The sequence below is a fragment of the Galeopterus variegatus genome, unplaced genomic scaffold (assembly GCF_000696425.1).
Source record: "Galeopterus variegatus unplaced genomic scaffold, G_variegatus-3.0.2 Scaffold645, whole genome shotgun sequence".
Taxonomy (NCBI): Eukaryota; Metazoa; Chordata; class Mammalia; order Dermoptera; family Cynocephalidae; genus Galeopterus; species Galeopterus variegatus.
The window spans coordinates 438,128-461,236 of record NW_007726756.1 but is presented as its reverse complement, the minus strand read 5'-3'; the positions used below and the strand labels follow the sequence as shown (position 1 = coordinate 461,236).

The 23,109-nt window shown below is 34.1% G+C and overlaps 1 protein-coding gene across 1 annotated transcript in view; it reads left to right on the top strand.

Moving 5' to 3' along the window:
• The window catches only part of SLC12A2 (solute carrier family 12 (sodium/potassium/chloride transporter), member 2), a 175,076-nt gene that overhangs the window by 77,713 nt on the left and 74,254 nt on the right, over positions 1–23,109 (top strand). Inside the window, exons 3-5 of the mRNA XM_008570930.1 lie at positions 15,168–15,287; positions 16,796–16,871; positions 17,175–17,270. Coding sequence (XP_008569152.1) covers positions 15,168–15,287; positions 16,796–16,871; positions 17,175–17,270 — 292 coding nt within the window. The remainder of the gene's footprint in view (positions 1–15,167; positions 15,288–16,795; positions 16,872–17,174; positions 17,271–23,109) is intronic.

Sequence of the window (23,109 nt, the reverse complement as noted above, 5' to 3'; positions counted from 1 at the left end):
TTGGTCTACATTTTATTGTGATTTGATTGTAATTAGGCCTGCCGTCTTGCTGTTTTGTGTTTTATCTGTTTTTCATGTCTCTTTTAAAAAATTCTTTGTATATTTATTTATTTTAATTGAGACATTGTAATCATACATATTTGTGGTGTACAGTATAATGTTTTGATACATATATGTGTTATATAATGATTGGGTCAGCGTAGTTAGTATATACATAACCTCATGCATTTGTCATTTCTTTGTGGGGAGAATATTCAAAAGCCTGTCCTCCAGCTATTATGTAATATTCAAAACTTAACTGTAACCGCAGTCACCCTAATGTACAATAGAACACTAGAACTTATTTCCCCTATCTAATTGTAATTTTGTACCTGTCTGCCAACCTTTTTTTGTTTTCCTTTTCCCCCTCCCATCCCTAGTTCCAGGTTGTCACTGTTCTACTTTCTACCTCTGTAATATCAACTTTTTTTTTTAAAATTCTGCATGAGTGAGATCATGTGGTATTTGTCTTTCTGTCCATGGCTTACTTCACTTAACATAGTGTCCTCCACATCCATCTATGTTGCCATAAATGACAGAATTTCTTTCTTTTTTATGGTTGAATAGTATTCCATTATGTATATATGCCACATTTTTTTTTTTTATCCATTCATCTGTGTTGGACACTTAGGTTAATTCTATATCTTGGCTACTGTAAGTAGTGCTGCAATAAACATAGGAGTACAGATATCTCTTTGATATACTGATTTTTATTTCCTGTGAGTATATACCCAGTAATATGTACAGGTATGGATCATATGGTAACTCTTTTTTAATTTTTTGTAAAACTCAATAATTAAAAATCAACATTTTCACAATGTTAATTCTTCCAATCCAAAAGCATGGAACATCTTTCCATCTTTTTGTGTCCTCTTTAGTTTCTTTCAGCAGTGATTTGAAGTTCTTGTCTGTCTACATTTTATTGTGATTTGATTGTAATTAGGCCTGCCATCATGCTACTTTGTGTTTTCTTATCCATTTTTTGTGTCTCTTATCCTTCTTTCCTGCCATCTTTTATGTTATCAAATTTTTTTTAGCATTTACTTTTAATTCTTCTGTTGACTTTCTAGTTATATCTCTGTTATTTTTTAGTGGTTACTCTAATTAAAATATTGAATTTCTTCAGCTAAAACATAGGAAGCTTAAAGAATACTTTCCTTATTCTTAATGTTTTTATTGTCGTGTAAATGATAAACTAACAATACATTGTTTTACTTTTTGCTTTCATCAATCATTTGGCTTTAAAAAACAGAAAAGAAAAATATTTTAAAGTATTTATTCACATTTATTTCCATTCTTTTTCATTTCTTACAGATCTGTGTTGCCATTTGATTGTGCTTCCCTTTTTTGAGCACTTCTTATAATGGAGATCAGCTGGCAACAGGTTTTCTCAGTTTTTGTTTATCTGAACATGTCTTTATTTCACTTAAGTTTTGAAGGATAGTTTTATTGTATATAGACTTTTTAGTTGACAGGATTTTCTTTCAGGGCTTTGAGTATGCTGTTCCAATGGCTTCTGTCCTCTATTGTATTTGATAAGAAGTCAGCCACTATATGTGATGTGTTATTTTTCTCTAATTGTTTTCAAGATTTTCTCTACTTTTGGCTTTGACCAATTTGTGCCTAGAGGTGTTTTTCTTTGTGTGTATTCTTTTTGGGTTTAATTTTCCTGCATCGGTAAGTTAATGCTTTTCACTGCTTTTTTCTTCTTCCATTTGCATTCTAAGTCCATTGAGTGAATTTTCCATTTCAGTTATTACAATTTTCTTTAAAAACTTATTCCAGGTCTAGAATTTCTTATTTTTTAAAATATAGCTTCCATTTCTCTGAGAGTCCACCTCTGTTACTTATTGATGTCATATTTACCTTTGATTTTTGAACATACAGGAAATCTGAAATGCTCCAAAATCCGGTACTTTTTGAGTGTCAGTGTGATACTTAAAGGAAATGCTCATTGTAGCATTTCAGATTTTAGGTTTCTGGATTTGGGATGCTGAACCCGGTAAATACAAGGCAAACGTTCCAAAATCTGAAAAACGTTTGGTCTCGAGGATTTTCGGTAAGGTGATACTAAACCTGTGTTTATTATAACTGTTTTGAAGTTTTTGCCTCCTAAAGCCAATATCTGGGCCACTTGGAGTTCATTTCTAATGACTGCTTTTTTTTTTTCCTGAGTATGAGTTACGTCTTCCTGTCTGTATGTCTAGTAATTTTTTGGATGGAAACTGGACATGTAGATAGTACATTGAGCAACTTTGGGTTGGTTTTTTTAAATGTTCTTCTGAGGATTATTGTCTTTTTGTTCTAAACAGCACTTCTTAATTTACCTAGGTTCAAACAACAAACTGGGTCCGTCCTATCCCCCGTGCAGTAGCTGATACTTCTGTTCTGTTTGTATGGCTTCCGGCGACCTCTTTTTAGCCTGGCCCCTGGTAGTCTTTCATACATTTGAGTATTTTGGTGGCCATCTGAGATTTGGGGGCTTACCCTTGCTATCATTCCACTTTTTCTACAGGTTCCCACTTAATTTCTAACCGGCTGGCTTTGGCCTCTGTTCTCTCATACTTCAAGTTAATTAGCCTTCACTGTCAGTCATCTAAGCTACCCACAGTTGGGGAAGGCTCTTAGTTAAAAAGCAGCAAACTCACAGATCTCACTGAGTATAGCTATGTCTATCAAATATTTCCTTTCTTATCTCTGCTCTTTTTCCATTTTCCCTGGGTTCTTTTCTATGCGTATATAGTTGAGCTGTCAGCCGGGGATTTAGTCTTGGCCTTTCCACTTAATAGTTGTGTTGACCTTCAGAAAAAGGATTTGCCACCTCTTACTCTTTGTTTTCTTATATGGAAAATGAGAAAGATAATATTCATAGAAATATAGTACATTCATGTGAGAAATAAATGAAATACCAAGTGCATATCAGGTTTATATTAAAGGAATTTTTTTCACATAGTTATTCCATGCATATTGCTTTTCCAGTTTTTACCTATTTATGATGCCATTAGTCATATTCCTCGATATCCTTGCCAACTTTTGGTTCTTTTCTAAAAATAAAACAGATTGAAATATAGATCACACATATATTATTAATTGCTACTGGAAGGTATAAATTTTTTGGTAATTTGAATTAAAATGTTTTCAAGCATCTAGTTTGTCATTAGCACATTATGTGGGATTTGAAGTGATACATAAATTATGCTATTCTTAATGTATTTTGTTGTAATTCAGTCTTGAATGGTTAGTAAAGAACATGATGGGCTAGGTAGAGGCTGAATTCTTTGACTGTGATCAGTACTGCTGACTTGGTTCATTGTAAAGTCACATGGTCACACCATCCACTTTTATCTGTGGTACTTGAGTTTTGAGCTTTGCATTAATGCCACTGGATATTAATAGAGCATTGTTAACCAGAGCAGATTGGATTCCTGTAAAACAATACTTTGTTTTGAGAGAATAGTCGAATAGTCTGTATGGGGAGCATTACACTGAATACACCAATCACCGACAGCACGGATAGGAAATGTTGGTAGCTTTGGTATGATATAATTGGCTAGTTCTTGGTTTAAAAAAAAAAAAAATGGTTAGAACAATTGTTAGAATATACCCAGCCACTTTGGCATCTAAATTTGCATATGTATGCACATATTTTTAGTTGCTAAATCTGCTATGTTTCATGATATTAATTGAACACAGTGGCTTACCTTAGTATCAAGCAGATGGTATTAAACTGAGAAATTTTGATCTTTAAAATATTTTCATTAATATGTTCAAAACTTTATTTTTAGGCTGTAAATAGCATTTTTTAGTTAACTTTAACGTTTTTGAAGTATAATTTGGGGTTTATTTAAATCAACGATAAGCTACTTGTAAATAAAGTAATAAACTTTCGTATATTAACAGTGCCCTGAAATAAAGATGCCCACTCTTCTGTCATTAACCATTATTTAGTTTGCTTAAATAATCTGGGCCCAGAAGTTTTGCTTCTGTTCTCAGACCATGCAATCTAGCATTAACCCTGAGTAGTCCTGCTGTAAAGTGTGTATCAGTTGCCACTAAGGGAAATGAGGAAGGAAGGATTCTGTCATTTATAGAGCAAATTTTTAGTGCCAGAGAAGTTGCAAAATATTTTTAGTAGTGTGATCATTGGTCTTCGAAGTCATGCTTTTTATGCTGTACCCTCTTGGCTTGGTGATGGCATGGAAAATAAATCCTTTATCACTGTCATGCATAATGGTGATTCATATTTGTATGTGTAGGTCACTGCTTTTGTTTTATTCTTCTGGGGGTAATTTTAAACTGCCAATATCCAATTATAAGAAGCTATGTAGTACAGTCTAGATTAATAATGTTTTGCAGTATTTACAAGGGCTCTTCAAAAAGTTCATGGAAAGATTCGTATTATATTTTAATTCTATTTTTCCACAAATTTTGAAGTACCCTAACATTTTTATGTGTTCACCATCCAGTTTTAAACTCACGACATGGGCAGTTGCAATAATAGATTATTTGTTGTTTATAATAATAGCCACAATTACTCTGTTAATGTCAGGCAGTGTACTAATTATTTAACCCATTTTTCTCACTTAGTCTTTTGAAAATCTTTTTTACCATAGAATACAGAAAGAACATAAAGCATAAGTGTCGTTTAAGTTAACAAGTGAACACCTATGTAAACATGTAGATCAAGCAATAGAACGTTGCTGGCACACTAGAAACACTCTCTGCACCCCTTTCTAATTCCCCCACAGAATAGCCAGTGCTCTGACTTAATGGTGATCACTTTTTGGGGGTCATGGTCTTGATTATTTATTTATTTATTAAATGTTTTTTTTTTGTCACTCTTATGTATTCCTTAAGTCTAGTTTAAAACTTTATATAAAAGGAATCATGGTATAATTTTATCTATCCTTTTTTTGTTTACTGTTAGTTTGTGACATTCATTTATACCGGGTATATTGGTAATTCATTCATTTCTGTTACTATTTATTTTTCATTGTATGAATATACTACAATTACTTTATTCTGCATTTATGAGTATTTGGATTGTTTCTAGTTTTTGGCAGTTTTAAACAATGCTGATATGAACATTTTTATGCAAGTATCCTGCTTCACAGAAGTATTTTTTATCTCTAAATATATACCTAGGAGTAGAATTGCTGAGTTAAAAGGTATGCATCTTCTCAAGTTGAAAAAAGTAGTGCCCCAACATTTTTCCCCAAAATTATTTACCAATTTATATTCCTACCAGCAGTGCATGAGAGTTTTTTTTGTGTGTGCTATACAATTTTTTTTTTTCATTTCGTCTTCTCAAATAATGTCAAGTAAGTACTATTGTCCCCATTTCACAGATGAGGAAACTGAGGGCCAGAGGGATTAAATAACTTGCCAACATTCACATAGCTATTAAGTGGCAGAGCTGGGATTTGAACCTAGATCTGACTTGAGAGCAGACACTTTTCATTTTTTTCTATTTCAAGGCATATTTGGAAAACAAATTGCTTCTAAAAACCCAATATTAATTTACTGTATCTTTGACAGAAATGACAGGAAGGGTCTGTACTGCTGCAGACTTTCCATTTTAACACACATTGAAGGAGAGGTGGGTGGGTACATAGATGACAGACAGAAATCCAAGTAAATAAGGTAATTACAGAGTGTGATATGTGCCATGAAGGAAATAGAAGAGAAACTGATAATAAAAATTATACTATAGGTGATCTGGGAAGGAGGCTACATTTAAGCTAAAAACCTAACGGATGAGAGGAGCCAGCCATCTTCAAAATATATTCCAGGCAGAGGGAACAGCAAGCCAAAAGGCCTTCAGGAGAAAATGCCATAAAACTAATATATCAGCATAAAGCAATATTATGTGAAATTGAATATTTTAGGTAGAACTCTCAATAATTTTCTAACTTAAATGATAGGAGTTTGAGGGGATATAAAAAGCATCAAAAAAATTAGTAGAAACAGGAAAGTAGTCTATGATTAGAAAAATACAGGAACTTCACTTCTGAAACTAATTATGTTTAATCATGTCAAATCTTACTATGTGTGGTAACAAAACATTGACAGATCCAAAGAATTTTATGCAGATAGTTTTATTTTGGGGCCTTCCTAAAAAGGCATGTATATACAGGGGTCTGGAGGTTGCACTGGGAAAATATATGAGAAGAAAGAAACTGGTATGACCTGGGGCATTGATTAAAAGGGGATACTAGCTTGAGCAGCTAATGAGGATTTTTAATTGGAAAAAGAAAATCCTACATAACATAAAAACTGAATGATTGCCTGTTTTACCTGTCCTCTCTACCACAACAGCAAAGTCAAATAACACATACAACTCTATCTAGTACACAATTTCATACTTAAACATTTGATATGCCTTCCCAGATGGATTATGTGTGGACACTATATAGCATTCTTTTTCATCCTTAGATGGTATGGAATAGCTGTCTGTAACAATTACATAAGGCAAAGAGTTTCATAGACACTGTATATCCTAGGGCACATTTCTACAAAGCACAAAGAGTTAATTTAAAAAAAAAAATCTCTTTTGGTTCCTTCCAGTACAGAACTTTTGTCCTTTTTATGAGGACCGTGGTAGAAGCCCTTAGCTTCTGTAGATTTAGAAACCGAGTGAGGGGAAAATGAAGCAAGGTGAAGAGCAAAAGTAGCTAGGCAATTGAGAAGTCTGAGTAGGACTGTTTCCTGAGTTAGGTAATTTGCCTATCTCCTTGCCCACAATGGATACCTAAAATAATTTACTTTGACTCACTAATGTGTGGAGTTCTACCATTTAAAAGATTCTCTGCTCTGCCACATTAATAGCTTCATGATTTTGAGCAAGTTAACCTCTCAAAGGCTCTTTGTTCATTTGTTAAGTAGGGATAATATCTACTTCTCTAAGAGGTGCCAATTCAGGGAACTAGAACATGTAAGCATTTTGGGATGTGCTTGATACAAAGTAGGTTTTCAGTAAATGGTGGCTGGTATTAAAGTAAGCCAGCCAGATTACTAGGGTCTCACATCCTGTGGGTAATGAGTAACCACCTACCTTATGTATGACTGTATTTTATAAGAACTTTTTGTTTCTTGAAGGTAGAAAAACTATTTTGTATCTTGCAGTATTAGCATAAAAATCTGGTTTATGTCACAATAAAGAGGAATTGAATTGGGTTGGATTCTATGCCAGGGTTCACCCCACCCCCAAATATGAAAAGCCAAGTTATTTCCCAACCCACAAATCAATTCTTATCCAGAACTAAACTCTTTAAGAGTCAGGGGGGGGGGGGGGAATTACCCTTTCTCTGTTATAACTACACAAACACTTGACAAATGTAAGAAATAGTAAAGGAATATCTCAGAAACAGATGAAAACAAAGTGTATTTAACTAGGAGGGCAGCTCATTACACTACTGAATAGGCTTTTTCATCTTGTTTTTCATTTAGTGCAGATGTTAATTTGGAATAGAATTGAAAATTAAACTCTTGGAAGGTATTATTTTTTGGTTTTATTTATGTGTGATTTCCCTTGATGTTAGACTTGTGACTTTTGGGGTGGCTTGTAGTTACCCAAATTTGTAGCATTTAGATTATGTGGACTGCCAGAATAATTTGAAACTGGGTGACCTGAATAAGTGTAAGCAGTTTGTATCTTTAAAAATTTCTGTATTCTCTATCATAGCTACTACTCTGTACATAGCACCATCTTCTGAATAAGTAATTGTTGAATGAATAAAAACTTTATAGCTATGTATCTCCCCTTTCTCCATTCTTTCCGTGTTTTTGTTTTTGATTTTTTTTTTCCCCATCACTTTTGATTGCTTGGAAAAGTTTGATTTACCATATTAAAAGATACATCAATTGCGATTGGGTTAGAAATTTTATTTCATAGATCAAAATGCTAGAAAGTATCTTCAGTATAGTTCCTTAGTCTTCATTGGCAAGGGTAAGTGAATGTCTGAAACATATTTTGTGAAATCAGGAAAACAATTAGCAGCTAGATGCTAGTGTTGTATGTATGACTTTTTCTTATTGAAAAACTAAAACTCATATCCAAACTTTTCTTCCTTTTTTCATCTTTCTTCATCTTCAATAAATAATCATCCTTGTTTTTTTGTAAACAAATACCTTATGTGATCCTCATGTTAACTCTGTAAGTTAGTGTATTGTTGAACCATTCCTAGTTCTAGAGGTGATGCTAAAAGCAAATTTTGTTTCTTTAAATAAATGGACCTTTACATAGAAGTGTAGACTCGCAATTGATACATAAAACATGATCAAAATTCAGTACTGTATATAGTTCAGAGACACAATAGAGGTATAAAGGAGGAGAAGCCCTAGTTGCAAGAGGAGTTAAGGGGTGTGCTCACTGGTACTGCCTTGGTCTTTCTCTACTGTGATGGATCAGAGCTTCTCAACAGGTGCAACAGGGGCAGCATTGATTGGGCACTGAGTATATGTGGAGTCACAGGGAAACTGATAGAGTCAGCTGGAGGTACTTCCTTGTTCTTGTTGAAGAGTGGCCAGGCATTGAAAAGCCAGGCCACCTAGGAATAAGTTTCCCACTGATTCTTTTGTAATATATAACTGTAAGTGAGTCACACTCAACATTTCAAACATGGCATTGACACTTAAATTTAAATTGCTGTATTATAATAAAGTTGTATCAGTTAGCTTTATAGTCAAGAGCTAGAAGCCTCAGCTGCTTTAGTTGGCTGTTTACTAAAAGTTGATCTTTATTTAGGGTGCCTCAAGACCCCTAAGCAGATGGTACTGGTGGGCCGGGATTATTTCATTTTACAGATGAGGAAACTGATTCTCAAAGAGGGACTGTGACTTGAAAAGAGGAGAAGGAGGAATATTATTGAAAAGGCATGCAGGCTTCCCTTAACTGGCTTAAGTATTTATAAAGATTGCTTTATATAGTGGAAAATACCCTGATTTATGGTATATTTGCCTTTTATTTCTAGCCTGTACCAAAGGGCTGGAAAGTGCCTAGCATGGTGCTCGATAAAATTGGTTAATAAATATTTGTTTAATGAATGAGTGAAAGGATGTGATTTTAGTTGAAGCGCAGAAACTGCTTTTGCAAATGCAGAATCTTCAACTAATAGAAGAACATAAGTCACTTTGGATCTTTTTATGGATTAAATACGGTTTAGGGATTGGAACAATTTCCTTCAAAGGATATCAGTATTGCAGCCTAGAGAGACGTAAGGAGATACTTTGGTACAGTTTTACTCAGTTGTTCTTTAAAATAGCAGTAAAGCAAAAACTCAAACACCCTCCTACTAAATTAAAAACAAAAACAAAAATGTGTTAGTTTATTGTTTTTGCCCACCCTGCCTGAAATCACTGAGCAGAGATAACTTTTATCAAGTTTTTAGCAATTTAACTATAAAAATAATAAATGTGTGCTAAAAATGGATAGGTAATAAACATTGCTAGAAATATTTTATTAGTATTTCCACTATAGTAGTAGAAGTTGCGCTCTTTAAATAGTCTTGATTTTTCTGCACATAGTGTAAACACCTTTCTCAACTTACCCTGGAAAAAAACATGATCGAAAGTCATTCTTTTGGCTGCATGATCATCTTTCCTGGGTATTACCATCCTTGTCCAGTGATAAGATAAAAACCATCTATGCTACTTAGTAAACTTGGGATCAAGATTTTGTGGACATGGTAACTGGAATTTCAAACAAAAGAAAAATAACTGGCATTTTAATGCGTACTTAAAGCATTTAAAAATGAAATGCATTGGTCTGCATGTTGGGGCACTGATAAAGATATACACAGAAGATAATCGTGCCCTCTAAGTTACAGAGCTAGTTAAATTAGTGTTAAGCTTTTTAATTGTAATATTTAAAAAATTTTTATTAAATTTTTTTCTCAAACTTGATTTTTTTTCATTATCTTTAAAAAAAATCTGGTTTCATCATAGGTTGTCTCTAAAATACTGAAGAATATTCTGGTATTGGGGAAGAAACAATAGCTGGATATTATAAGAATTTTTTTCACTGAAAAAATCATCAAGCCAAGTCAGTGTGTTATAAGTAGTGTTTTATGTCTCACAGAATTGAAATGTGACCTTTGATCTGTTTAAAAAAATAAAAGATAAAAAAAGTCAAAAGACAAGTTAATTTTTAGATATTGGAAACTGAAAAATATTTGTAAATTTCTAAGGCATGTTCATCTAGAAATAAATCTAAAATATATTTATATCCTAAAGCATTATAAAGTAGTTTAATCTTGCTGTCTTCCTGGTCAAATATACTTTGTTGACAGTTGTGTTCACTGACACCTTCAGGAATTTAAAAACTAGATCCAAAAAAGAGAAACTCTCTCTCTCTCTTTTTTTTTAATTTTATAGAAAAGTCATTGTTTATATAGCACACTGACAGTTTCTTTTTCTCCTTTTGTAGGGGTTAGAATAGTAAACAATGAAACATCCAAGTGTTAGCAATCAATATTTACATGCAGGGCTCAAGCTCAGAGGGGAGATCTGATCTGGAATTGGACCTAAGTTATCACTTACAACTTAATCACGTATAGATGGTGTTTAAAACTATGGGTCTGGTGAGCTAAACATAGAAAGAAAATAGAGCATCAGAGAAGGAGATGGTTCTAGGACCAACTGTTGAAGAGATTTTAACCATTTATTTGCTGGGTAGAAGAAGCTGAGAGTGTGGTGTTTCAAGAAATATTTCAAGAAAGAGGGAGTGGTCAGCAGTATCAAATCCTGTTTCAGAAGTCCAAGGAGACAGAGACCGAAAAATGTACATTAGACTGGCAGCACAGAAATTATTGGATGTCTTAATAAAACTATTTTGGTGTTGTGATAGGATGAAGTCAGGTTGGCTTGCATTTAAGAATGGGCTGTACTATTCTTTTTAGCAAATTTGGCTGGAGACAGGGTACACTAAAAAGTCAACCATGGTTAAAGGAGAAAGAATAGTCAAGTTGAGGTGAAGATTTGAATACAAAAGGGAGAGAAGAGATCATTCACAGTATAAAAATACTTCTTTTCTCTACTGTCTGCAAAGAAATAATGACCATGGAAACCAGAATTCCCTTCCATTCTCATATTTTCTGTATACTCAAAAAAATGTTAAGCTCCCCATGTTTTCTCTCTGTAAGTTTCTCTTTTCATTCTGTTTCCATAGCTTCACCCACTGGCTCTTTATCCCTGGCCCCTCTCCTAATTCCAGTCATGAATTTTTTAACTGCCTGTTAGAACTCATTAACTCATTATCTCATAGCTCCTCAAATTCAACATGTTCATCTGAACTAATCGTTTCCTCTTAGGCTGACATAATTTACTAGCATCTCTTTCTTTTCTTAAGAATTCCTTCCAGGTACTAAGGGTCTGTCTATCTGTGTCTTCCATTTTTTCCTGTCTTCCCAGTTCTGTCATCAGAACTTAGTTTAACCGCATCCCTGCTTGGTAAACTAAGAGTCATAATGTTACTTTTTGAAAGATTATCTCCTAGAATAATTCTAAATTAATTTGGTCTACCTCAGTATGGGATTATCCATAAAATCATTTATATTATTTTTATTCATTTTTACACAGTAAAAATCATAAACCAATCATTTCTGTGAAAATGACAAACTGAAGATTTTATTTATGTGCCTTTATATCAGCATAATTTATAGTTCATAAATGCGTATTTGAAGTTTCCGTAGCTTATAAGGTTTTTATACAATTTAAATTATTTTTATTCATTTTTACACAGTAAAAATCATAAACCAATCATTTCTGTGAAAATGACAGACTGAAGATTTTATTTATGTGCCTTTATATCAGCATAATTTATAGTTCATAAATGCGTATTTGAAGTTTTCGTAGCTTATAAGGTTTTTATACAATTTAATTTTTTTTGTGAACGAAATGCCATTCCTGACGATTTCCTTGTTTCTCTGAAACTAATGTATCTAAAGAAACAAAAGATGTGTATTTTGCTTTCGTTTCCTGGTATTTCAGGAAATTAATACAATTAGGAGCACAGTTTCATTATATTTAATTCTATTAATTAAATTCTAAATAATACCTATTTGATTTTACCTTTTGAATTGTATTTTAGAGATTAAAAACTAAAACACTTTTTAAAATAGAACTGCTAAAAGATGGGGAAGATAAATTTTTCATTTTGTGTGGACCCATCTTTATTTTAAAGTACTACTTTATGCATGCTGGAAAATCTATGTTTTTTGAGTATACTTGTTCATGGTGTGGCTGAAACTAGCATAATTACTGCTAGTTCTTCAACTTCAAGGTGGAATTCTGATAAACACCCACAGCAAAAGTTTCAGGATGCCTGCATACTTTTGCATTGCTAAAAAGACACCCACATCAATACTTAACTTTGGAAAAAGTAGCCTAATAAGTAGTTTTCATTAATAGAGATGGGAAGAGAGATGTCTTTTATATATTATAGACACTATATTTTCTTGTAGTACTCGGAGGTTACATAATATTTTAAAGTCTTCTTTCATAAAATAACTGAAGAGCACTATGATCCAAGAGTGAAAACTAAGGAACTTCTGTGTGTTTCAAAGTTAATTGAATTAATAGGCTTTTTTGTTAACTTTTTTATTCTAGCTTTTCTTTGAATAATTGAACAGTTGAGTGATCAATTCCTGTTAGGACTCATCTTTTATTATTTGAGATCATTATTAACTCTCTACTGTCTGGAATGTATTCAATAGTAGAAGTACAGTGGAAGTGGGTTTCTCTAACAAGGTTAATGATTACTGGTTTCTAGGTTCTATCAGCAAGGAGAGGGATAATAATAGGTAGGCAAGTTCACTGAAATGAGGACTGACAGTACATACAAGTCTCATACAAAGGAAAAGCTGAGAAAAATGACCAGAAGTAGTCACTTCAAAAATATATTATGACCCAGCAGTTGCACTCCTAGGTTTATACCCAAGATAAATGAAAACATATGTCCACACAAAAACTTACACACAAATGTTCATAGCAGCATTATTTGTAATAGCCAAAAATGTGGAGTCATTATAAATGTCCAGCTGATGAAAAAAGAAAATTTGGTATATCTATACAGTGGAATGTTATTTGGCAATAGAAAGGAGTGAAGTACAGATATATGCTGTAACATCCTTGAAAAAAAAAAGTATTATGCTAAGTGAAGGAAGCCACATACAAAGCCTAGATTGTATGATTCCATTTATATGAAAGGTCAGAATAGGCAAATCCGTAGAGACAGCTGATTGTGGTTGCCAGGGGCTGAAGGAAGAGGGAAATGGGGAGTAACTAATGAGCAGTTTCTTTTCTGGGGTGATAAAAACGTTGTAACATTGATTGTGGTGATAGTTGTACAACTTTGTGGATATACTAAAAATCATGGAATTGTGCACTTTAAATGGGTGAATTGTGAGGTGCGTGAATTATTTCTCAATAAAGCTGTTAAAAATGTATAGCAGATTGAGTTAATTTTAAATTTGGTGGGGGGGATTGTCCTATATACCATAAGCCTGAGAGCATCCCTCTTATAGTACAGTACAATAATCATTGGTAGATGAAACTTTGTTTTAAGGGAAATTATTGTAATTTACATCTCTTAGAATCTGTTTTTAAAAAGTTGTGAAAAATCATAAGTGTTTAACATTAAGGTTCATATTTAAATTCTTACTGATCTTAGAATGATTCATTTTCCATGTATTTCACATAACTGGTTATTTATATGTTTGTTAATAAAAACATGAGGATTAATTTAAAATTTGATTATTTTTCTTTCATCATTAGAAAGCCTAGGTAAAATAATTTTCAAATATACTGAAATTATTGCATTTGGCTTATAATGTTTCTTCTAGCTTCAAAATCAAAGAATTAGGAGTAGTTAAGCTATATAAATACAGAATCCAAGAGATGATCTAGGTTGCAAGCACTTTAAAAAAGCATATAGCAATATTGCATTAAATGGAATTGAAAGAGTCTACATGGCTAATAGACGTTGGTCAAGGCAAAAAGGGAAGTTTGGATTATTATGTAGATTTTACTCTGTGGTAGCAGAGAACTTACCTACAGTTCATTTCTGATTAAAAAAAAAATTGAATTTGAATTCACTGAAAGGAGTGCAAACAGTTTTTAAAAAATTAATTTAGTTGGCTCTTCAGTATTTAAAGAAAAGTGTTCAAAATAAAACTGTGTTTTGTTCCTTGCTTTTGAGATATGGGTAGAGAACCATGGGGATCGTGTTAGGGACATGAATCTAGATCTGGAACATCTTCTATCTCCCAAGCCATGTCTCTCCCGCCTTCACGATCTATTTAATGCTCTGTTACTGGTTTGGAAATGTGTTATATGCTTTGGGTGTATTGGGACAGAATAAAAATTGAGAACCACTGAGAGAGAAAGAGAGAAGGTAGAGAACAGAAAGCTAAGAATGATAGAATCAGACATGAAACTTAACCTATGAAGAAAATAGTAGTTATGAAATGCATTGTGTCAACCAGTTCATGTCTGAATCTGAGAAAAATTACAAAGGAAAGCAGGAAGAGCACTGAGTGACTGAATGCAGGTAAGGAGTGAGTAAATGGAAGAGTTATGAACACATGTTGGGATCCATGGAAGTCTTGCTGTTGCGGACTATAAAGAGAAAACTATTCATTGGTGATTAAGAGGAGTTTTAAATTGTTAACACTGACATTTCACATGTGGGAAGGGTGGCAACTGGGCAATGTGAATTTGTGGCTGGGAAGACAAGGTCTGAATTGATTGACCTAGTTAGGCTATACTTAGAAGATAGTGTTGATTGTGTTCTCCAGACAACTGGGCAATGTGAATTTGTGGCTGGGAAGACAAGGTCTGAATTGATTGACCTAGTTAGGTTATACTTAGAAGATAGTGTTGATTGTGTTTACCACCAATGTGTAATTAAAATTTGGAATTATTATTTAACTTTTAAGAAATACCAGTAATTAAGGTTTCCTTTTACTTTATTGCTTTACATTTTTCTCAGGTAAAATATTCAAAAACTCTTGGTAATTTGTAATATGTCCTCCTGAATATGGTTAAGTATATTTAGTTATTTTTTTATCAGTTAATTTTTAAATTTTAAATAATTCTTAAGTATAATTCATGTTTCTTTTTATAACCAGGAACCTTTTGAAGATGGCTTTGCAAATGGGGAAGAAAGTACTCCAACCAGAGACGCTGTGGTCACATACACTGTGGAAAGTAAAGGAGTTGTGAAGTTTGGCTGGATCAAGGGTGTATTGGTATGTATATTTAGACTCAATTTTACAGTTACAGCATTTCTGTTGATTATAAAATCTTCCTAGTATTCTCATCAGTTCTCTTACCTGAGAACTGTGGAAGACAAAATAATGTATACCTCCTTTCCTTTTGGATATTAAGTTCAGTGAAGGAGATATGATATATTTATTAATTTAACCAACTTATCCTTGAATACCTATGAATTATATTTCATTACCTCTTGTGAATCTCACATATTGTCACTTTTCAGAAATTAAGTATGAAGCTCTCAGTTTGATGGGAGCATCAGAATCAAGAAAGCTGAGCAGGGAGTAGAGCTGAAATATGTGCTTCCTTTCCTGCTACCCCCGTTATCTTTTGAGGAGAGGTATATAGAAGTGAACAGGCAACAGAATAAAGGAGAAATCCTTTTCTTAAGTGTTGAGTTCACTTTAGTAAGCAGCCTTAGGTGATTAAGTTTCAGATTTACTTCTGTTTTTCTGTTTGAATAGGCAGTAATGCACTAAAGATCTGACTAAAGTTGACAGGCTAGATTGACTTCTTATGGGAATTTTGGAAACATTAATAGGCGTTGTATTGGAATTTAGGGGAGGAGAAGAAGAGGGAAAAAAAACCTCAGTTCTAGTAGTAATTTTATTGCCTAATGAAGAGTGTGATGGTCTAGTAGTATTGTTTACCTGATATTTGTAGACTTTAGTATTTTAGAAGACTGTGTTCTATGTATGAGTATAATAAAAGTAAAAATAAATTGGGTAAACTTTCACAAATTTAAGTTTTTAAAAAATTTTGTCAGGGGCCAGCCCGGTGGCGCACTGCTGTAGTGCGCCGCTTGGGAAGCGCGGTGGCGCTCCCGCCGAGGGTTCGGATCCCACATACAGACCGGTTCCCGCTCACTGGCTGAGCGAGGTGCGGGGGCAGCGCCGAGGGTTGCGATCCCGTTGCCGGTCCCGGTCCGGTACGGGCGCGACACTGAGGGTTGTGATCCATTGCCGGCCACGAAAAAAGACAAAAAAAAAAAAAAAAAAATTTGTCAACAATTGGCATTTTGTGTTGACAAATATTATGTAATACTTAAATCTGCTGAAGAAATCATATGAAATGATGGTGTTATAAAAGAATAAATTAAACTTACTTGTATAGATAAAGGGGAATATGAACTATTTTAAGGATTGAGGTCTTAAAATATTTCTTGGATCTTTCTTATTCTGTTGCTCCTGCTGCTTCAGATAATTGTGATGAACACATTTATTTGGACACTTACACACACATACACACACACATTTACGTATTACATTATACATAATGTTAGCTCGAATGTAAGCTCCTAAGCTCTTTTTAAAAACTTGAAGAGAAGGATAGGGTAGGAGTTAGACTTAAAAACTATATATCTTCTGTGGTTTCAAAGGTATGGTGTCCTACTTTTGACTAATTTAGTGTTTACGACTGTACTGTGTTTGGTTACTTTTCTTCATCTGTGACTTGGACTCTTTTTTTTTTTTTCCCCTCCTAGGTACGTTGTATGTTAAACATTTGGGGAGTGATGCTCTTTATTAGATTGTCCTGGATTGTGGGTCAAGCTGGAATAGGTAAGTGAAGTTACATACTGCTTGATTTGAGAATAGTGAATAAGCAAAACAGCTGTGTGCGTGTCTGAGTTCTCATCCTCATGAAACTCAAGCAATTGGAATCATTCTGAGCTGTTTTCCTTTATATCAGATTGTTATTTTAATGTTGCTTTTTCATAATTCTGATTTGATTTTTCTAAAATGGGATCAAAATTAGGTAATATATATCTTATAATGTAATTTCAGTATACTCAGACTAACTAGTTCTAGATAATGGCAGTTAAGAGTATAAATATTCTCAGTTTCTTTTCTTTCTCCCTAAAGGTCTGTCAGTCCTTGTTATAGTGATGGCTACTGTTGTGACAACTATCACAGGATTGTCTACTTCAGCAATAGCTACCAATGGATTTGTAAGAGGAGGTAAATTTCAGTTTTTTCATATCATCATCATCAGATTACTGTTACTAAATAAATTGAGATTTAAGCCTTATTTCTAATTATGTTTTACCTTAATAGAAGCAACATATTAGGTCTATATAGACAAGAAAGTTGCTACTAAGTACTTGCAAACCAGTATATTTGAATGTAAAATTTTATATTGGCCCATACACATATATATATGATTTAAATTATGTAAGATGTTTAGTGCATCTGCTAACAAAAATGAAGTTTTTACCTGGGTCTCTTCTCCACTAGGCTTCACCTTTTTGCCTCCTCCCAGGCTTCAGCCCTTTGATCAGTAACACACATCTTGGCATTTGGTCAACATTGTATAGGTATAATCTCATTTTCTTCCCTATTGAGGGAAACTGAGGCACAGTACCTTCCCTATGATCTAACAGCTTGTGTTAGTTACATCTGGCATGCCAAATCCATACCTTCAAGTCTAGCTCTCTTCTGTGGGCACCTCGAGGCATCTTTCATTGGAGTCCACAAGATCTGCCTGGTGAGATTTTTACCTTGCCCAGAGAGAACACCCAGGAGATCAGGAGAATGGCCTTGGGTCCCCTGAGAAGAAGAAGAAAAGAATTCCATTTTCCAAACCAAAAGTCATTCAGTTGGAGGGAAGAGACATCCCTGGAGAAAGGAGAGAAAGTGGCTGCCAGTACCTATAAAGTCACCATAACAAATCAACTAAGAAAAGAATCAACGAGTTCCATTGGCCTCATCTATTTTGAATATCCCTATTTAACATTACAAACATAATTTCTACTTTATCTACATCACATATTTGGAGAGAGTGAGAGAGAAAACCAGATTGAGCTTTTCATTTTTCACTGTCTTCAAATTTCTTCATATTAGATACCAGAGGATCCAGATTGTTATGTTCCTGGGAATCTGATATCTTGTATCAATAAAATTGACTATGCTGAGGATGTATCATTGTTGACTGAAGTTTTTCATGTGTATATTAGTCTGGATTGAACTACATTGGAGTATAAGATGTGGATATGTCCAATAGAGTTAATCAGAAAACACTGAGAGATTCTTTTTGGCTTCTTGTTTACTAGGTGCCCTCTGCTTCATTTCTCTCTGCCACTATTGGAGAATGGAAGGAAGTAGGAGAAATGGGTTAGGGTGTTATGTATTTACAGGTGATCAGCAAATCATCAAAGAATTTCTCCTTATCCTCAAACCTTAGAATTCAGATTGTGACTCTTACAAGGAATAAGGCATAAAGTCACTGGCAACACAAACCCCAGACTGTTCTCTGTTTGAATCAGAACTTCAAACAGGTTTTCCTGGACTGTGACCAGAAAGCCATTTCATTTTTCAGTACTAGAGATAGTTTACATACACACACTTGAGTACTTCAAAAAGTTCACGGAAAAATGAATTTAAAAATAATGTGAATCTTTCTGTGAACTTTTTGAAGACCCCTCATACACAAAAACATACGCACACATGTCACAAATACATCTAAGAGACTTTGCATTTAGTCTGCTGTCCTGGAATACGAGGGAAAGTATGAGAATGTGGAACCCATGAAGATCTGTCCCAACAAATTACCACATGTTGCAATTTTGCTTGAGTGCCCTAAAAATGATAGTCAATTCACAAAGGAAAAACCTATAGGAAGAAAAACATTGGATTATGCAATTTGCAATTCTTCTGTTACCAGGTTTTTATACAATTGAGAAAGCAAATATGTTTGCTGAAATTAGAAACCTGTGGAAGGTAAACGAGAAAGTCATTCATTTAAAGAAATGACCAAATACCAGTAGGAGGCATTCATTTTTCACTTGTGAGTTGGTGACTTCAGACACCTGGCTGATCTTTACAGAATATAAATGAGCCATATTGTCTACAATTATGTTTCTTGGAGATTTCTTTTAGTGATTTTAAGCTCCTCTGTATCTGGCTTATGGACTTGGAAACCCCTAACAAGGTTTATTTTGGTGTTATGAAAAACAGTATTTTTCACATGGGAGAAAGTAGATACAGATATAAAAGTGAGCTCCCATTGCAACCTGTATTCATGATCCTAAGTTGAAGGTATCAGTAGACTCATGCATTTTATCCTGAAATAGATGACCAGCCCAGTTTTTGCCATAGAAATTTAATATTATTAATTAATTTTAACATTGGCTTTAATAGTTCCTTTTAGAGATTAAACAGATAATCTAGAAAAGTTGTAGAAGTTGTTCCTTTAATATGAATTAACTGCCAGCTTGTAAAAAACTAAATAAATAAAAAGTATAATATCCAATTATGAAGTGTAGGACAAAAATAATATGGAAACATTCAGGGGTTCTGGGGGAAAAAAAGTCAAAATTTAGAAAATAAAAGATGCTTAATATCAGGCTTTATTAGATTTTACTAATGAATTTTGGCTGCTATTTTAAAGCTCCTGTTCAGCAGGTTAGAGAATCATCCCCTCAGTTCTCTGCCTCCTACAGGGTAAGAATAGCAGTGCCAAGTAACTAATGCAGTTTGCCTTAATCTCTGGCATAGTCCCTGCCTGAAATACACACTCATACTCTTCAGAGTCTTGCAGCCTGCTGGAAGCCCAGAGGTCTTTCCTGTTCTGCACACTGTCTGTGTTCTTGAGAGCTTGGATTTTACAGAATTTACATGGGTCATGTGTAACAGGTTTTGCAACTTAGATGGTGCTGGCTAACAGCCACCTTCGCTCAGATCTGCATTTCTTAGGTTTCACAGATCAGAGTTCTCCCATCTTCAATTAATTTGTGAATACAGACTCATAGAATAGAGGACAACCACAGGCAGTCTTTTACAAGATGAAGACAGTGTCATTTCTGGTTTTTGAATCACATTATATTGTACAAACTGAGCAATAGGATGGAAAAATTGCTCAACCACTTTTTATTTCGGGGCATTAAACAGACTTGGTTAAAATCAGAGGTCAGTACTCTTTTAAATAAAAACCTAGGCTACATCAAATTTCAGACAGGTAGTTATTAAAATCAGTATAAATGTGTCTATTCCATGACTAAGGTGAAGTTTTATATTGTTTTTTGGTCAGTTAGCAGATAATTGTTGAGTATTTTGTGACAGACACTAGGTTTGTAACAATGAAAGTCAGACATGATCCTATTTTCTTGGAGCTTACATTCAGATAGTCATAGCTGTTTTTTGAGACCTGTGATTTTGACGTAAATTACCTTATTTAATGCAGCATTGCTGTTGGCCACATTTATCATTCGTATGGATAATGAAAGCAAAAATGGAGCAATTTTACCCGTTTTTTCCAACAAAATGAAATTTTATGCAGATTTTTATGGTGAATCTTTTTAAAATGCCTCCGTAAGTCAGAATTACCTCTACTTCTTCATCTTTTTCTTTTCTCTGAAGTTATTGAAGACCTCACTTTTGTATATAAAGTCAAAAACACTGGAAGTGAGGAAAAACTAACATTTTGCATATGTTATGACAGAAAGTGCTTTCTGTATTGGTAAAATCAAACTATTATTGATTGTCAAACTTTTTGTTTCCTCGCAAGCAATGAGTTCTGAGTTAGAATTCAGCTCCATAATAGTTCTTTCCTTTTACAGTTAATTTTTTTGAAATTGGAACTTTTCAAATCAATGAAATATATGAAGAAGCTGTAAAAGGCAGTTCTGTAGTCGTATTATGAGGTTTTATTAGACTTATGGTATTGTTTTCAGTTTAGTAAAACACTTGTAAACCATAATTAGCTCAGATATGAATCTGGCAAGTAGTTGTTAATTTTCGACATGGGTTTTCTCTTTCACTCATTAGTGACCTTTCAATTTTACCAGTGTTAAATGATTAAAAATAATTTGATTCCAAAATTGTCTACTGCACAATTAGGGCTTTATGTTTTTGTTCTTGTATCTTGAAGTTTAATTGAATTATTCTGACGATCAGTCACAATCATAAAATAGCACCAGATTCTCGTCCAAAGATGTCATTTTTGTCACTCCTCCTTTTCCTATTTGACTTAATAATGGCAACAGAAAGTAGAGGAAATTTGTCAAACATTAACAGGCAAATAAACTCCTTATTGTGTATTTGTAAATGAGGGTATTGGAATTAATTTCCCAAAACAATAACCAATATGAACATCAGGCCAATGTAGATACCTTGTAACCTCTTGCATTTGCAGAATTGTTTCTCACACTTGTGTACAAGGTGGCTTTGGATAAATCGTTTAGTGAGAGTAAAGTAGGTGGTTTGCTACTCTGACAAAGGATCTTGGGTGTATTTGCTAATCATAACACATCTGAACAGAATTTCTAAATAGTTTTCTTTCTCATAAGTTACATTTTTGTTATCTTCACCCTTTGATTACTACCTTAATACACGAACGTTTTCTTACAAAATTTCTGTAGATATCATAATACATAGATGAGTCTTATGTATATTGATCATTTCCACCAAAGGAAATAAAGGCTATAAATTTTGCATTTTTCTTTGGTGGGTCATTAAGCTCCCACTATTCTTTTTATTTTTTCTGATTATAAAAGTAAAGAATGTATATTGTGAAAAATTAACTTTCAGAATAGGTTAAACATTAAAGACCTAAAAACCCAAGCCCTTCTACCCCCAGGGAAAAGCACAGATCACTTGAGTCTTTTCACATCTTTACTACTCACCTAATTACTTCAAGTTATGGCCTTTCTGAATCCCAGCTTACTATGTGTAAAATGAGGAGTTTGGCCTTTGAGCTCTGAGATCCCTTCTGGTACTAGTATTTTATGAGACTATACACATAAGTAGAAGAGAATGGAAAGGGTGGTAGGTGGTGATGAGGAATTTGAGTCACAACTGCATCTGTTTTATTTTGCAGATGTTATATGCTGATCCTGAACGGGGGTTGGGTTTTTTTGTTTTTCTAGAGACATAGAGATAGATTTAATTGGCTTTTTACAAAACTTACTTTTAAAGCTGGACTGTATATTAAATATATCTGCAAACTTCTTTTGACTGCTTCTTTTATAAGCAGTAAGCTGATGAACTTGACTAAGAAAGCTAAGGCCGGGCCGGCCCGGTGGCGCACTGCTACAGTGCGCCGCTTGAGAGCGGGGCGGTGCTCCCGCCGAGGGTTCGGATCCCACATACAGACCGGTCGCTCACTGGCTGAGCGAGGTGCGGGCGCAACACCGAGGGTTGCGATCCCGTTGCCGGTCCCGGTCCGGTACGGGTGCGACACTGAGGGTTGCGATCTGTTGCCGGTCACGAAAAAAGACAAAAAGGAAAAAAAAAAAAGAAAGAAAGCTAAGGCCTGTTTAATCTTCTCTTGAAGTCCAACACATGAATATTTTTTGCTGTCTCATTTTGACTAGGGTATAATTTTTTAAAATGCTCGATGATAAATTTATAGCTTATTAAATCAACATTACTGAAGTAAAAGTCACATGTAGTAAAATGCACAGATTTTAAGTTTACAGTTCTATGAGTTTTGATAAGCATAGCTACTCCGATCAAACTACAGAATATTTCCATCACACCGGAAAGTTCCTTTGCATTCTTTTGCATCAATTCCTCACCTCTAGCCCAGGCTGGAATTATACAGAAGGTACTCTTGAGTCTTGCCTCATTCACTCAATATAATGTTTTTGAATTCATCCATGATGTTCCATATGTTAGTAGTTTGTTCATTTTTATTACTGTGTAGTATTCTATTTTATGACTATATAACTTGTAACAACAATAAGCAGGTTGTTTCTTTAGTACCTACCTATTGATTGGCATTTGGGTTATTTTTAGTAGGGGGCTGCTATGAGTAAGATGACATGAACATTCTTGTACAAGTTTTTGTGGATGTATGTTT